At 47.4% G+C, this 14,197-nt stretch overlaps 2 protein-coding genes and 3 non-coding genes across 7 annotated transcripts; all 5 read left to right on the plus strand.

Moving 5' to 3' along the window:
- On the plus strand, positions 1–7,777 carry slc25a39 (solute carrier family 25 member 39; the record flags this gene model as incomplete). Of its 3 annotated transcripts, XM_084490236.1 has the most annotated exons (12): positions 1–134; positions 1,295–1,400; positions 1,629–1,688; positions 2,066–2,110; positions 2,939–3,048; positions 3,375–3,442; positions 3,897–4,021; positions 4,523–4,696; positions 5,322–5,431; positions 5,731–5,812; positions 5,924–6,004; positions 6,557–7,777. In XM_084490236.1, 11 exons carry the CDS (start codon positions 1,301–1,303, stop codon positions 6,670–6,672), a joined length of 1,071 nt encoding a protein of 356 aa, XP_084346362.1. In that variant the 3' UTR covers positions 6,673–7,777. The 3 variants fall into 3 exon arrangements, with proteins under 3 accessions (XP_084346362.1, XP_084346363.1, XP_084346361.1); XM_084490237.1 differs by lacking the exon at positions 2,066–2,110; XM_084490235.1 differs by lacking the exon at positions 1–134 and having other exon boundaries at positions 1,286–1,400.
- Positions 7,778–8,299: 522 nt separating this feature from the next.
- Positions 8,300–13,425, plus strand: rpl3 (ribosomal protein L3). The gene is made up of 10 exons (XM_084490234.1): positions 8,300–8,328; positions 9,080–9,272; positions 9,518–9,686; positions 10,070–10,205; positions 10,613–10,799; positions 11,317–11,477; positions 11,901–12,002; positions 12,370–12,465; positions 12,786–12,905; positions 13,296–13,425. The coding sequence occupies exons 1-10, from the start codon at positions 8,326–8,328 to the stop codon at positions 13,338–13,340; spliced, it is 1,212 nt and encodes a 403-aa protein (XP_084346360.1). The 5' UTR covers positions 8,300–8,325; the 3' UTR covers positions 13,341–13,425.
- LOC311373470 (small nucleolar RNA U83B) lies at positions 10,439–10,534 on the plus strand. Its single transcript, XR_014642290.1, has one exon. It is a non-coding gene; the product is annotated as a small nucleolar RNA U83B (small nucleolar RNA).
- Positions 11,667–11,803, plus strand: LOC311373469 (small nucleolar RNA SNORA54). Its single transcript, XR_014642289.1, has one exon. It is a non-coding gene; the product is annotated as a small nucleolar RNA SNORA54 (small nucleolar RNA).
- Positions 12,566–12,661, plus strand: LOC311373471 (small nucleolar RNA U83B). The gene has a single exon (XR_014642291.1). It is a non-coding gene; the product is annotated as a small nucleolar RNA U83B (small nucleolar RNA).
- Positions 13,426–14,197: the final 772 nt, after the last annotated feature.

Genomic DNA, 14,197 nt, shown 5'->3' on the forward strand with positions numbered 1-14,197 from the left:
GTTGAGCGCCGGATGACATTAATGAGTGAACCACGGGGGCAGCGTGCTACATATCATTCAATATTAGCACCCGGGAGTGCTAATACGATGGGTGAAAGCACGTTTTATTCACAACGACACTCTCAGTGAAAGGGGTGAGTACGCATGGGCCGTTTTAATTGTTGTAAGTGATAATAATAGCATGTTAGCTGTTAGCTTCCAGGACATCCTGCGGCGGGACAACACGTCCCTGGGTGACAGCGGCTAGCTCGGCTAACACCCGGACCCGGACCATTCAAACGCGTCGAGGTGGTCTTGATGGTCTTGATGGTCTTGATGGTCTTGATGGATGGTTTTGATGGTCTTGATGCCAGAGTCTGGAGTCTCAACATCTACCCCATGTATCGGTGAAAGAGCAGCTCGCGTTAGTAGTTGTGGTGTGTGTGTGTGTGAGTGAGCAGGTATGATTACAAGGACCTGAACTGGACCTGAACTGGTCCGGTGGTTGAGGCTAATGGGATGATGGGAGGGCCAAAGTTGTGTTTTACCATGTCCATTCATATTAAAATACATGAATGATGATTAAAATACATGAATGATTACATGGTGTAGTGTAGTGTGTTCCGTCTTATTCATGTCGCTAGATGGTACAGCTCCATAAGTCGCACCTCTACCAGTATTTTCCAAAACATTTGGTACTATTTAGTGCATTTAAGTCTCTGAAAGTCATTGTTTAGAAGCCGATTTGTACGATTATTTATATATTCGTAAATATAAGTTTATATAAGTGACTTTTGAAACCTACACACTAAATGAGCAAACCAATGCTCATACTAATGCCGCAATAAGTGTCAGTGTCATGTAGTAGTTAGACAGATACCCTGACTCCAGTCTCTGAGGCTGACGATGTGCACAAGAAAGATAAGCTATCAGTGTGACAACAACATCAAACCCACCCCCCCACATCGCCCTCAGCCCTGCTGGGGCACGACCATTCAAATAGAATATGTAGACCGTCTAGAGGGGATACAGTTAACACAAGCAGTGTCATTCATCCCTATCATGAATTTAAGTATTTGGTGATAAACTTGGTTATGATTAACTTCTGGCTCAAGACTTCCGGATAAGGAAATGCTCAGAATTGCAAAATGAAAGTACTTTTTTTTCCTCATAGTTCCACCGATCTTTGACTGCTGCGTGTTACCTAACCATTTAGCCGAGCACAGGAGTGGCTGCGCTGCTTGCTGCTTGCAGTCGTGTTATTGCATACGGTCGTGTTCTGCGTCTTATCTCGCCCTCCCCTCTGATGCGGCAGGTAGCCATGATGGGCGAGCGTGCTGGGAGCGGTCCTGTGACTGGGATCTCCCCAGTGCAGCAGATGCTGGCGTCTGGCACTGGGGCTCTCCTCACCTCTGTGCTCGGTAAGAGTGGGTAGTCAGGACCCCCTCCCCCCCCTCCCCCCGCCCACCTGACTCTGAAGCACCTACACCCATTTGCTGACCTACTTTTTTCCCCTCATGTGCTGATTTCGTAGTAACCCCGTCGTAGGCGATGTTTCAAATTAAATTTCAAGTTTCAAATGACCTTGATTTAAGAGAAGTTGAACCAAAGCAGCACACGAGTAAAACCTCCTGTCTGTTTGTCTGCAGTCACCCCTCTGGACGTGGTGAAGATCAGGCTGCAGGCCCAACAGACGCCTCTCTCCCAAGGTAAGACGGCGCACCACAGTGCCCTGGGTCCCTGTCGATGGACACAGGATCCCACTAGGGCCCCCTAGTCGGACCCCTGGTTCCTACGTTGTCTCGTCATCAGTCCCCTTTGGTTTTCAGTCTTCAGTTATTTGCAGTATCTTTGACTCTGGTTTCAGTGACACATCATAACGTTGTTATGATGCGGTTATTGACTAGTGCCGCCACGTTTGCCGTGGTTTTAGTTCCCTGCTTTTGTTAACACCGTCTTCGCTTGTCTTCTGTGTCTTGCTTTTCTCTCTCTCACTCTCACTCTCACTCTCTCCCTCTCTCTCTCTCTCCCCCTCTCTCTCCACTGTTCCCACTCCGCTGTCGGGCGTTCTGCTCTGCTGCTGTAGCCTGTGACCGAGCTCGTATGGGTTGTGTCGCCCGTCCCTCCAAGTGTGAGTATCCCAACGGACTCAACACTTGGACATCTCTTCTTTCACTGGCATAACTGATTTCATGTTTAGTAAGGGTTTCATAACGAATAATAATTATGAGTCCTGCCTATCACAGCACTGCCTTGTGTCTAACTAACCAGCATGGCTAACTAACGCTCTGTCTCTTCTAATCAGCCAATGAACGAATATCACTATCAAATCTCAGATCGCATGGGTCAATACTTTCTAAAGGTTTACGGGTGTAGATAGACGTTCAGTTCCCCTCCTTCTTAACAAAGTCAACATTGCTATCTGTGCTTTGGGGTGTGGTCCGACGTCCATTGATGCAGTGTTATCTTTTAATGTGAAATTCGGCAGATATTGGTAGCATCTAATCAACAGGATCAACAACACTGCTCTATGGACTTAACAGAATATGAGCTTAATGCTTTCACATAGGTCCTCAACTTAAATTAACTTAACTAAATGTATCTTTAGTAAACTGGTTTGGCTTGCTACTCGGCATACTGGTTAGTTAGTGTAACATTTGTGTTTTTCTGCTTAGGGTTTTCCATCTATTTAGCAGAGAGTAAACAGGCCTCTCTCCTGCTTGCGGGGTCATTGACTTTGTTGTACTTCTATCTTATCTCCATTCACCAAAACATTCAACCTTGAAACGTAACCTCCACAACGCCGAGGCTGCCTTGTCATCCTGTGTCAGTGTTGTGTGTTTTTAACGGTAACTGGTTTGGCTCCTGGGTTTGGATTTGCTTGCTGTTCTAACACAGGTCACCTTATACATGTTGTTTAATTAACGCTTGTGTATGTGTGTGTGTGTGTGTGTCACAGGGAAGTGTTTCCTGTATTGTAACGGCCTGATGGATCACATCTACGTGTGTCGGAATGGGAGCAGCTGCACCAGCCTGTACCGGACACAGACGCACTTCAACGGCACCCTGGTGAGTGGGATCAGTGTCCGCTGCAGATCAGTGTCACGGCTGAGTAAACACTAGTTAATCTGAGTTACAAGAGTAACAAAAGAGTTACAGAGTAACAAGCCAGAGCACCGACATGGACAGTGTAGGGTTGTCTCAGTGGCTTGGCCTGTACAGCCACAAGGGCATACCAGCGTAAAATAGAGGCCTGACCTAATTCTAATTTTGTAGACTTTTGTGGTTTCACGGCCTGGGTCGGTGTGCTTCTTGAAGAGGGTGTAGAGGATGTTTTTCGGGTCCATGGGGTCGCTGTTGTCTCTCATTGACGGGTTTGTCTGTGGTCTGAACAGGATGCCTTCGTGAAAATCACCCGGCGTGAGGGAGCTCGGGCCTTATGGAGCGGCCTGCCGCCGACACTGTGAGTGGTCGTCCACAGCCAAACACATGTCCTCTTGTATGTGTCTCGTATTGAGGATTCAGTATGGGCAAATAATAGCTATAGTTCACCATCACAGCATTGAACACTAGTGCTGTGCTCAACTATAGCTATCTGTCCGTAATGAGAACCAAACCCATTTCATTGGTTTCACCTCACAGTATAGTTTTAAGTTTTGATTTAAAAAAAAATCTATATTGGAAACCTTTTCTACTGGCCCCGGCCCACAAAAATCTCAAAGATTCCTCCTGCTTGAATAAGTGACATGTTTGATGAGACTGGTTTGACGAGAATGGTTTAATGAGGATGGTTGTATGAGAATGGTTTGATGAGGCTCTGATGAGGGTGTTTTGATGACGATGGTTTGATGAGGAGGCTCTGATGAGGAGGCTCTGGTGAGGAGGCTCTGATGAGGATGCTTTTCTCCGTGCTCCAGGGTGATGGCGGTGCCCGCGACCGTCATCTACTTCACGTGTTACGACCAGCTGAGGGACGGCCTCCGATACAGCCTGGGTCTCCATGGCAGCCACATCCCCCTCATCGCCGGCGGCCTCGCTCGATGTAGGTCAAGAGACAAAGCACCCGGCGAACAAAAGCTGCCCTCGAGAAAAGATTTAGACAATTTTTGAAAAAAAAACATGCCCAAAAAGGAACGCTCAACCACTCGGGTCCCTCCCGCCCACCTGTGATAGACAGGCAGGATGGATTCTTCCAGCCAATCACAGATGAGATGTCCTGAAATTAGCCACTGGAGTGGTTTTAAGTCAAAATGTTCTCGTACAGATGCAGGCACAGTTGCCTCTAAACAGATATTCTCACTCAAATAATAGCTCTTGAGTCTTACCTCCAACGCCTTCTTAACGGGACAAATAAGGACGATATCAGTGTGTCTTGCTTTATATGGATATTTATATGATATGTTTATATGATATTCTTACTCAAATAATTCTTGACTCCAATAAGGCTATATGTATAACTATCGGCGTGCATCATAGTCTCTGCTCACTCTGCAAACTTCCGCCTCTTCCCCTAACCGTCTGCCCTCCTCTGTCTGCCCACCAGTGGGCGCCGTCACCATGATCAGCCCGCTGGAGCTGGTGCGCACCAAGATGCAGTCCAGGAAGCTGACGTACCGGGAGCTGAACGTGTGCATCCGCTCGGCCGTGGCCCAGAACGGCTGGCTGTCGCTGTGGAAGGGCTGGGGCCCCACCGTGCTCCGGGACGTCCCCTTCTCAGGTGAGCCCCCCCGGGGCCCCCCCGCGGAGCCGCTCACCTGCCCCCGCCACAAAAGACTCACGACTCACTGGTTCAGAGTTCACCTGGACTCTGTATAGCCTGCCTCCTTACCTTACCCCCCCCCCCCACACACACACACACACACACACACACACACACACACGCACACGCACACGCACACACACACACACACTTAGTGTCTGTTGTACGTCCTGGCACTTAATTTATGTACTTAGTGTCTGTTGTACGTCCTGGCACTTAATTTATGTACTTATTGTATGTTGTACGTCCTGGCACTTAAAAATAGTACTTAGCATCGTGTAGCGTCTTATCCTAGCTATCTGTGTTGTATACGGGGAACGGGTTAACCTAGTGATGGTTAGTGGTTAGTGGTTCTATGAACATCCTTACTGTACCCACAGAGATATATATATATATATATATATATATATATATCGTTGCTTATCTTTCCTGACAAATGTACTTATTCTAAGTCGCTTTGGATAAAAAAAAGTCTGCTAAATGTGTGCAGAGCAGCTCAGACCGGGGGTCTTTCTCTCCCCCCCCCCCCCGTATCTTTGTGTGACTCTGTCTGTTTTGTGCGTGTGTTTGTGTGTACGTGCAGCACTGTACTGGTTCAACTACGAGCTGGTGAAGGAATGGCTCCACGAGCAGCACTTCATGTCCCAGACGGACTTCTCCATCAGCTTCACCGCCGGGGCCGTCTCTGGAGCGGTGAGTTGTTGTTGTGTTTGACTAGTAGCCTAGCCTAGCATAGCAGTCCGGCCTAGCGTAGCACTCGATAGGCAAATCACACCCTTGGACCTCTCTAAAGGAGATTAGAGGCCGCCAGAAGTGGCCACTATTCAGACACGGCTAGAGACATCTCAGATCCTAAACTAGATTCTAATTGTAGTTATGATGTTGTTATGCAGTGTTTACCTTGTGGATGATCATCTTTGTGTCTTGGTTGATAGGCTTTCATTCATGTATAACCTTTTGTAGTAATTTAATTGTATTCATGCATTCATCAGGTGGCGGCTGTCCTCACCCTGCCCTTTGACGTGGTGAAGACGCGCCGACAGATCCAACTGGGGGAGATGGAGACACTGGGAGGTCCGTTAGCTAAACCCGTGTTAGCGTGTAGCATTGCCGGACAGGTTGATCTTATCAAAGCAACAGTGACATGTGACGGTGGGATTAACGTTGGCCTCTCCTCCTCCCCAGTTCCCCTGAAGAGATCCAGCGCCACCTGGCACATACTGAAGGACATCTGGGCGGAGTCCGGACACCGCGGCCTCTTCGCCGGTACGCCTGACTTACCTAACACGTCCTGTACCCCCATAAGGTGTACCCCCATAAGGTGTACCCCCATAAGGTGTACCCCCATAAGAGGTACCCCCATGAGGGGTAGAGTGTGACCCCTTATGGCGCTTTAATACGCCCCTTGCTTTACACCACAATGATCCATAATTAACAACATGACATGACATAATCACATCATATTAAATCAATAATTTATAATAACTATCTGTATTACACAAATGCCATGTGCAGTATATTTAGTTTTGCTCCTGAAAAAGAAAAAACCCAACCAATAAGGTTTTAATGAAGGTTAATTAATAAAATGTTAAGGGTAATTAAGGTTTCAGTAAACAGTAAACAATTTATACAGGGAACACTATCTTATTCAAACAGATCGCACTGTTTGACTCTTATTTAGGTGGTGGCCTTTTCTGTAATCTAGCCTGTTGGTTACTTCTGAGGTATTAAATCCTTTCATCAGCATCGTTACATTTGAACGTTGTCCCCTTCTCGTGCTCCTGTCCCTCCTCACACTGGCCTGCGTCGTGTCCCCAGGGTTCCTCCCCCGGGTGATCAAGGTGGCTCCGGCCTGCGCCATCATGATCAGCAGCTACGAGTTCGGGAAGGCCTTCTTCCAGGAGATGAACCTCCGAGAGCAGCGGCGTTCCTAAAAGGGCTCCCCCTAGTGGCCGCCGCGCCTGCTCCCTCCCTGTCTGTCCGAGGCACTTGTCCCCAAGGCTTTACTTCATCTGGTTGAGGACCTGGATTGGCTGGAATGGCTTTGATTTGAACAGCATGTGCATACGCCTCCTCCTTAGCCTGATCTGTCTATCTGCACTTCTTTTCCTTTTGATATGGGCGGAAGTATACGCCATGCCCTCGTGGGTGATGGACCTGAGATAAAAAAAAAAAAGTGAAACACATTTCCAACGTGGTGTTTGATGAGCCAAAGAATCGATGTGCGATACTTTGACGACATCTGCAATAGGTTTATTTAAAGATTATGTTTTACGAAGCAGGTATTGAACGCCTGCTTGAGCACACTTCCCGCTATAATATAATAAACATACAATGTGAAAAGTGACATCTATTAACAGACTGTGACCGTTATGGGATTAGTCGTGTTAATTGTCAAACGATGGACGCTGGATTTGCATAACTCGTGTAGCATGACTTGATGATGCGCCATGCCTTTTGAAATGAGGTTTAGATGACTTTCAACTGCATTCACACAACAGACTGCAATGACATAAAGTATAATGTACCAATATTGTAAGAATAAGAGTTTTGTATAACATACAGTATGTTTTTTTTTTTTGTTGTTTTTTTACATAACATTGAATTATTGGTTCATTAAATTATTTCACTTTTCATTGTTTTAAACTGAACAATCTAATTGTTTGGTCAATGGATTTGATCATTTACAACATAAGCTGTTAAATGAAGAAAAAAATATATACACACCACCATGTAATTAAAGAAAAGACCTCAGGTGCATTAGAATACGTTAATATCCTGGGTATTTACCAGGTAGCCCATTATTATTGTCATGGATACATTAATGTCAGGGTGACTGAGAGAAATCATTACATTATCGATTATTTTACCATTATTTCAACTTTAATTCTCAGAATTTAACAATGGCACACTTTTATGAAACCTGAGAACAAGGGATTTACTTCAGAAGTTTATTTTGTTTCGTTTTCATGTAAATCGACATTAAGTCCAGAGATGGGAAATCAAAAGTTCTAAAGACCACAAAATAAATGTCTTGCCTTAAAATATAGTGTCTTTTCTTGTCCAATAAATGGCCAATGCTTATTTGAATATGATTTTATATGTGACTGCCGTTCTCTGTATACAGTCCTAGACTAATATGTGATTCAAGGGCATTCACGTATTTTATAACCAATAAATCCGCAACTCACGTTTATGAGACTACAATTAGATGATCCAATCTGTATTGTCCTTACATATAATGTTATGTTGTATACTTTTAGCAGTATGGAACAGAACTGAACGAATAATTAACCAACACATTCTTGAACAGTCTGCACCATCTGGGACGCTAGAATATTAATGTACATTGAAGTAAAGTGTTATCACTTGATCACTCATCATGCCCGAGATTTGTAACATGCTTGACTTGCTGCCTGTTCTCACCATATAATAAAACGTACGATGAACGCCACAGCGACATCTAGCGGGGTCAGTGGAGCTGCAGCGGGCGGAGCTTCACACAGCGTCAAACCTCGCGATATCTTTTCCGTATAAATAAGCCGCTTCCTCATACCACTGTCTCTTTCATTCGGCTCTGAGACAAAATGGTGAGTTTTCAATGCCCAGTTCTAGCAATGTTTATCAGTGCGACATCTAGCGCATCCTTACGATTTACTACCATGTGATCCCTTGGTTGTATGCACGTATTGTGAACCGTTCTTCAATGCAGATTATTTATTAAATGTAGTTATATTAAAAGGTGATATTTGCGCTGTTTGCGGTGTGGTCGTGGCACGGTGTAGCTCAGCCAAAATGGCTGCTCTGCTGTAGCGGACTAGGGCCTATTTTTAGAGTAGCTCTTGTCAGCAATAACAGTCAATAAATAACTCGTGAATGCTAACTTATTATTGCATTATATATGCATACGCTTGTGTGCCATGTATCGTTTTTTAATCGCATCCAGACCCAGATGTGGGCTCGTCTTACCACGTTCAGCAACGAGCTCTCGGTAGCCTTTCCATGTGTCATCTGTCATTTGAGTAGCTCGTTATGCTAATAAACCATCACAATTAAAGCACTTAATTCAGTAAACCTGTTATGTGTTTATTCGTGAGCCTGCCTGTGATGATCCAATCGACGGGCGGACATAATGGGTCTCTGATCCTTGCTGAATGTCGATTACTGAGCGCAGTCTATTATATTATGAGCCCAGTTGTGTTGACCCAGTAAATAGGCATATCAACCACTTGCAGCTACTTGGTCTTCTTAGTGTTATTATAATGAACCATCGTAATTAAAGAAGTGCACCTGAAATATCAACCGTACTGACACCACTGTCTCCCCTTCCTCTTCCTCCAGTCTCACCGTAAGTTCTCGGCTCCCCGCCACGGGTCTCTGGGCTTCTTGCCCCGCAAGAGGAGCAGGCGTCACCGCGGTAAGGTCAAGAGCTTCCCCAGGGATGACCCCACCAAGCCCGTCCACCTCACCGCCTTCCTGGGCTACAAGGCCGGCATGACCCACATCGTCCGTGAGGTCGACCGACCTGGCTCAAGTGAGTTAATTCAGATGACCACCTTGTACTTTATCGTGGTAGGACGAATCAAAATTTGTTGTGGAAGTTTGAGTTCTGCCTGTGATGATCCAATCGACGGGCGGACATAATGGCTCTTTGAGTCTTGCTGAATGTCGATTACTGAGCGCAGTCTTATTACAATTAGCCCACTTCTGTCTAGTATGCTACCTCGATGGGATAAAATGCCGACCTAGTCTTATGAATCCATGACTTTGCTTCTCCAGAGGTCAACAAGAAGGAGGTGGTTGAGGCCGTGACCATTGTGGAGACCCCTCCCATGATCGTGGTCGGTGTTGTGGGCTACATCGAGACCCCCCGCGGTCTGCGCGCCATCAAGACCATCTTCGCCGAGCACATCAGTGATGAGTGCAAGCGTCGCTTCTACAAGAACTGGTGAGTCTCAGACACCAAAGTACAAATCACAAACGATACACACTGACCGCAGAAGCATGTTGGCTGCCCAGTAAACATAAACATGGTGAATGTGTTTACTGAGCCAGTCTGACCCCATGGTGGCCTCCAAACGGCAGCTCCTCTCAGGTTCCTCGTGGACTGATGAGCTCCAGGCTCCTCTGGCCGGTGGAAAGAGCTTCTTAGAAGCCGTGCCATGAGCCGAAACCCCCTCTGAAGCTGCAGACGCCCCTCTCGTCCCCACGCGGGACAGAGAGCGCGCAGCCCGGCCCGGTCCCTTCCTCTGACCCTCGCGGTCACGAAGGGCCGGCGCCAACCCGTTGTGTCTGTCTGTGCTCCGCCGCTCCTGCATGGCTCGTGAACAGGTACAAGTCCAAGAAGAAGGCCTTCACCAAGTACTGCAAGAGGTGGCAGGACGAGGACGGCAAGAAGCAGCTGGAGAAGGACTTTGCGTCCATGAAGAAGTACTGCCACGTCATCCGCGTCCTGGCCCACACACAGGTGGGTCTGCTGCTCCTCGACGCCATCCCTGGAGAGGATGGCTCGGCTCTCTAGTCTTTGATTAACAGTTAAAATGTTACCTGGAAAGCTTAAAAATATTAGCCAAATGTCCAGCTACCTTAGATGGTTGTGTGGGGACCGGTCGGAAACTCAACTGACTGTAGTGTTGAGCTTTAAGCAGACTAATTGTTAGTGAAGCAGTCAATACTGCCCAGCTACCTGAGTTTAGTTTATCGTGTTGGTGATGAGACCACGGAATCCTGCGTCAGGCATGGCGCCCGATTCACCGTGAGGATTAATTTTCCAGCTGCCTTCCTTCTGAAACACGACGTGCGTCCTGACGCAGGAACTCCAGCTGCTGCTCTCGTGCTGACACTGACCACGTCTCTTCGCTCTCCTCCGTGCAGATGCGACTCATTCCCATTAGGCAGAAGAAGGCTCACCTCATGGAGGTGCAGCTCAACGGCGGCTCCATCTCAGACAAGATCGACTGGGCCCGCGAGAAGCTGGAGCAGGCTGTCGCCATCACCACCGTGTTCTCCCAGGACGAGATGATTGATGTCATCGGAGTCACCAAGGGACACGGATACAAGGGTGAGTTGTAGGTTGACCCCACTGAACGACGTCTGTTAATGGATGTCATTTTTGTTACTTTATTAGTTAAAGTGAGCTCAAGCAGGTGCATTAGCTGCTTTGTAAACATTTTCTTTAAATAAACCTAGTGGATGTTGCGGAAGGATCCCAAAGATTCTTTGGCTCATCAAACACCCAACAGATCAGGCGGAAGGTGTTTTGCACATTGAACATGTCCTAGAACTTCTACCCGAAGCCTCTATGGCGACTTTTGACCCCAAGTCAAAGGTGGGGTCGCACTGGATCGTAACCTGGTTCAATGTGTGGTATGAACTACGTGTTCCATTCCAGTGCTACAGTAATCCTTCCGGCGAGGCAGGGGAGTGGTGCCTGTAGTGGTTGCTCCCTGTTCACTCCCTGGGAACATTCTGCCTAGATCTACAGTTTGTGTCTCTGAGCGGTGTCTGACTTTAGTTCACTCCTTGAGAACATCAACCCTCTGGGATTGTCTTTAATGTAAATGTCTTCATCCTCCCAGGTGTCACCAGCCGTTGGCACACAAAGAAACTCCCCCGTAAGACCCATCGTGGTCTGCGTAAGGTGGCCTGCATCGGGGCCTGGCATCCAGCCAGAGTGGCGTTCTCTGTGGCCCGCGCCGGTCAGAAGGGATACCACCACCGCACAGAGATCAACAAGAAGGTATGTCTGGTCATGATCGTGTTTTGAGATGAGGGCCTGTCCAAAAGGAACCTCCTAAATGTTCTAATGAAGCACCACATAGGTGTGCTGATTAGGAAATTAGTTTCTCCGTAAAAGTAGTGCTAGTTGAGGTCTTATCTGAACCCGCAACCCAGACTACTAGTTTCTCCATCTCGTGTTCCCCTTCATGCGCACTGATCGTAACCTGGTTCAATGTTTAGTATGAACTAGTCGTTCCATTCCAGTGCTACAGTAATCCTTCCGGTGAGCCAGGGGAGTGACGTACGTTTTGTGCTTGCTCACCTGTTCACTCGCTGGGAACACTTGACCTCAAGACTAGTCTCTCACTCGTACCTGCAGCGACCTGGCTGTCAGGTTTAGCCGTCTTGTGTCTGAAATTGACCAGTGTCCCGTCTCCTACAGATCTACAAGATCGGCCAGGGCTACCACACCAAGGACGGCAAGCTGGTGAAGAACAACGCGGCCACAGAGTACGATCTGTCCAACAAGAGCATCACCCCCCTGGTGAGTGACGAGGGCTTGTGGAGCCCGTCTTCACACCAGAAAACTGTCTGTCAAAAAGACAGTTGGAGCTGCAACCTTCAGGCACCAAGTCCATAGACAGAAATTAATCAAATACAACTTTGATCAATGAATTGATACAAATGACCACTTGCACCAATATGTTGCAATTTTAATTGGTTCATGGTTTATTAAAAAATGTCTTGGGTGCTGGTCTGAACCAGCAGATCAGAAATCACTTTACTGGTAACCAGTGATGTCCTTGATTGGCTGTAGCCCCTTTGACCATAAAACCTTTTCTCTATAATCATGTCCTGTCGGAGTCAGCTATGTTGTGACTCAGTACACTAACCTCTCTGTCGTCCAATAGGGTGGCTTCGTGCACTACGGAGAGGTGACCAACGACTTCCTCATGCTGAAGGGCTGCACCATCGGCGTGAAGAAGAGGGTTCTCACCCTGCGCAAGGTGAGGCCCCCGCTCAGACCCCCCCCACTGACTGGTGCTGAGCGTTAAGCAGGATGCTCTTTAGTAAAGCGGTCTGCTGCCTAGCTGAGGCTTCAGTCTAATGTGTTGGTGATGAGACCACGGAATCCTGCGTCAGGCATGGCGCCCGATTCACCGTGAGGATTAATTTTCCAGCTGCCTTCCTTCTGAAACACGACTTGACTCCTTAATTAATAACTTCAGAATCATGTACCTGGCCTTGCAGAGCTCACTCTGAGCCTGACCCATCGTCTCTGTCCTCCATGCTGACCCACTCACCTCCTCTCCTCTCCTCCTCTCAGTCTCTGCTGGTCCAGACCAACCGTCGCGCCTCGGAGAAGATCGACCTCAAGTTCATCGACACCACGTCCAAGTTCGGACACGGTCGCTTCCAGACCATCGAGGAGAAGAAAGCGTTTATGGTACGCGTCGCACTAGAGATGACCATTTCAGTGCTGGCTTTGTGCAGTTGTTGGCGTGTCACGTCTGTAAAGCGCCATAGAATGGTGTACAGATTATAACTTTGCTAGTTATAGTAACTTGTGACCCAAACGGTAGTTTCTGCGGTAGTTTCTCCCATCTTGTGTCCCTAACTGGGGTCGCACTGGATCGTAACCTGGTTCAATGTGTGGTATGAACTACGTGTTCCATTCCAGTGCTACAGTAATCCTTCCGGCGAGGCAGGGGAGCGGTGCCTGTAGTGGTTGCTCCCTGTTCACTCCCTGGGAACATTCTACCTAGATCTAGTCTACGGTCTGTGTGGTGACTAGTGTCTGACTTCACCAATGACGACTGTCTCCTCTCTCCTACAGGGACCACTCAAGAAGGACCGTCTGGCCAAGGAGGAGACGGCCTAAGAATACTTTCCAGAAGCTCTGTCTGGACGTGTTTGATGTCTCAAACTGTACTGCAGAGTTCTTTAATAAAAAAGACCAAACCACACTCTCTCTGCTCCGTCTCGTTTTGATGTGATGCACCAACATACTCTGCATGGTTTATATTGGTTCTAGTAAATATTTGCGTTTAATTTATGAATATATATGAAAGTTAAATCTTGAGTATAAATGGAATACAAAATGGTTATTTGATACTGGTGACTAAGTCCAGACACTTATGATAAACTTAATGATTAAACTCATATCAGCTGCCAGGTTATAGTTGTACTGCAGACCTTGACCCTAATGGGGTCGCTGCCCAAGCATAACTTCACCTTCCACTAGTCGGGCAAAAGGCTTTTTGGCTCATCGTGAGGGGCTAGTTAGTCAGGAGGTAGGGCGTGTCGGCTGGTAACCGAAAGGTTGCTAGTTCGATCCCCGGATCCTCCTAGCGGAGCGTTGGTGTCCCTGAGCAAGACGCCTCACCCGGACTGCTCCTGACGAGCTGGCTGTCGTCTTGCGTGGATGACTGCCGTAGTTGTGAGTGAAGTCATTTTGGATAGAATTGTCGGATAAATGTGAGGATCATGTTTGCCGGCTGGTTAAAAAGTGGATTACCATCTAATCGTGCGTAGTTTTAAAGGACTATTGTAACTGAGTAGCCTACAGTGGAAAAGGTACCAATGATCGCTCGGGATTACCTTCTCATCTATCCTCCGGTGGCCTAGTGTGTCCTATAAAGTGAGGTCGATGGCACATTGAGTCACTTTGGTTGACGGGTCTGCTCGACGTGTCACCGTTTCAGCCGGAGGAGAGTGACTGAGGTGGGCTTGCCGGTC

The sequence above is a fragment of the Micromesistius poutassou genome, assembly GCF_964030765.1.
Source record: "Micromesistius poutassou genome assembly, contig: SCAFFOLD_5796, whole genome shotgun sequence".
Lineage (NCBI taxonomy): Eukaryota > Metazoa > Chordata > Actinopteri > Gadiformes > Gadidae > Micromesistius > Micromesistius poutassou.

Excerpts from the sequence above, each read along its gene's own strand:
- rpl3 (XM_084490234.1), top strand. Across the intron at positions 10,206-10,612 it reads GCGTCCTGGCCCACACACAG|ATGCGACTCATTCCCATTAG; the intron begins GTGGGTCTGCTG and ends TCCTCCGTGCAG. Across the intron at positions 12,466-12,785 it reads GGGTTCTCACCCTGCGCAAG|TCTCTGCTGGTCCAGACCAA; the intron begins GTGAGGCCCCCG and ends TCCTCCTCTCAG.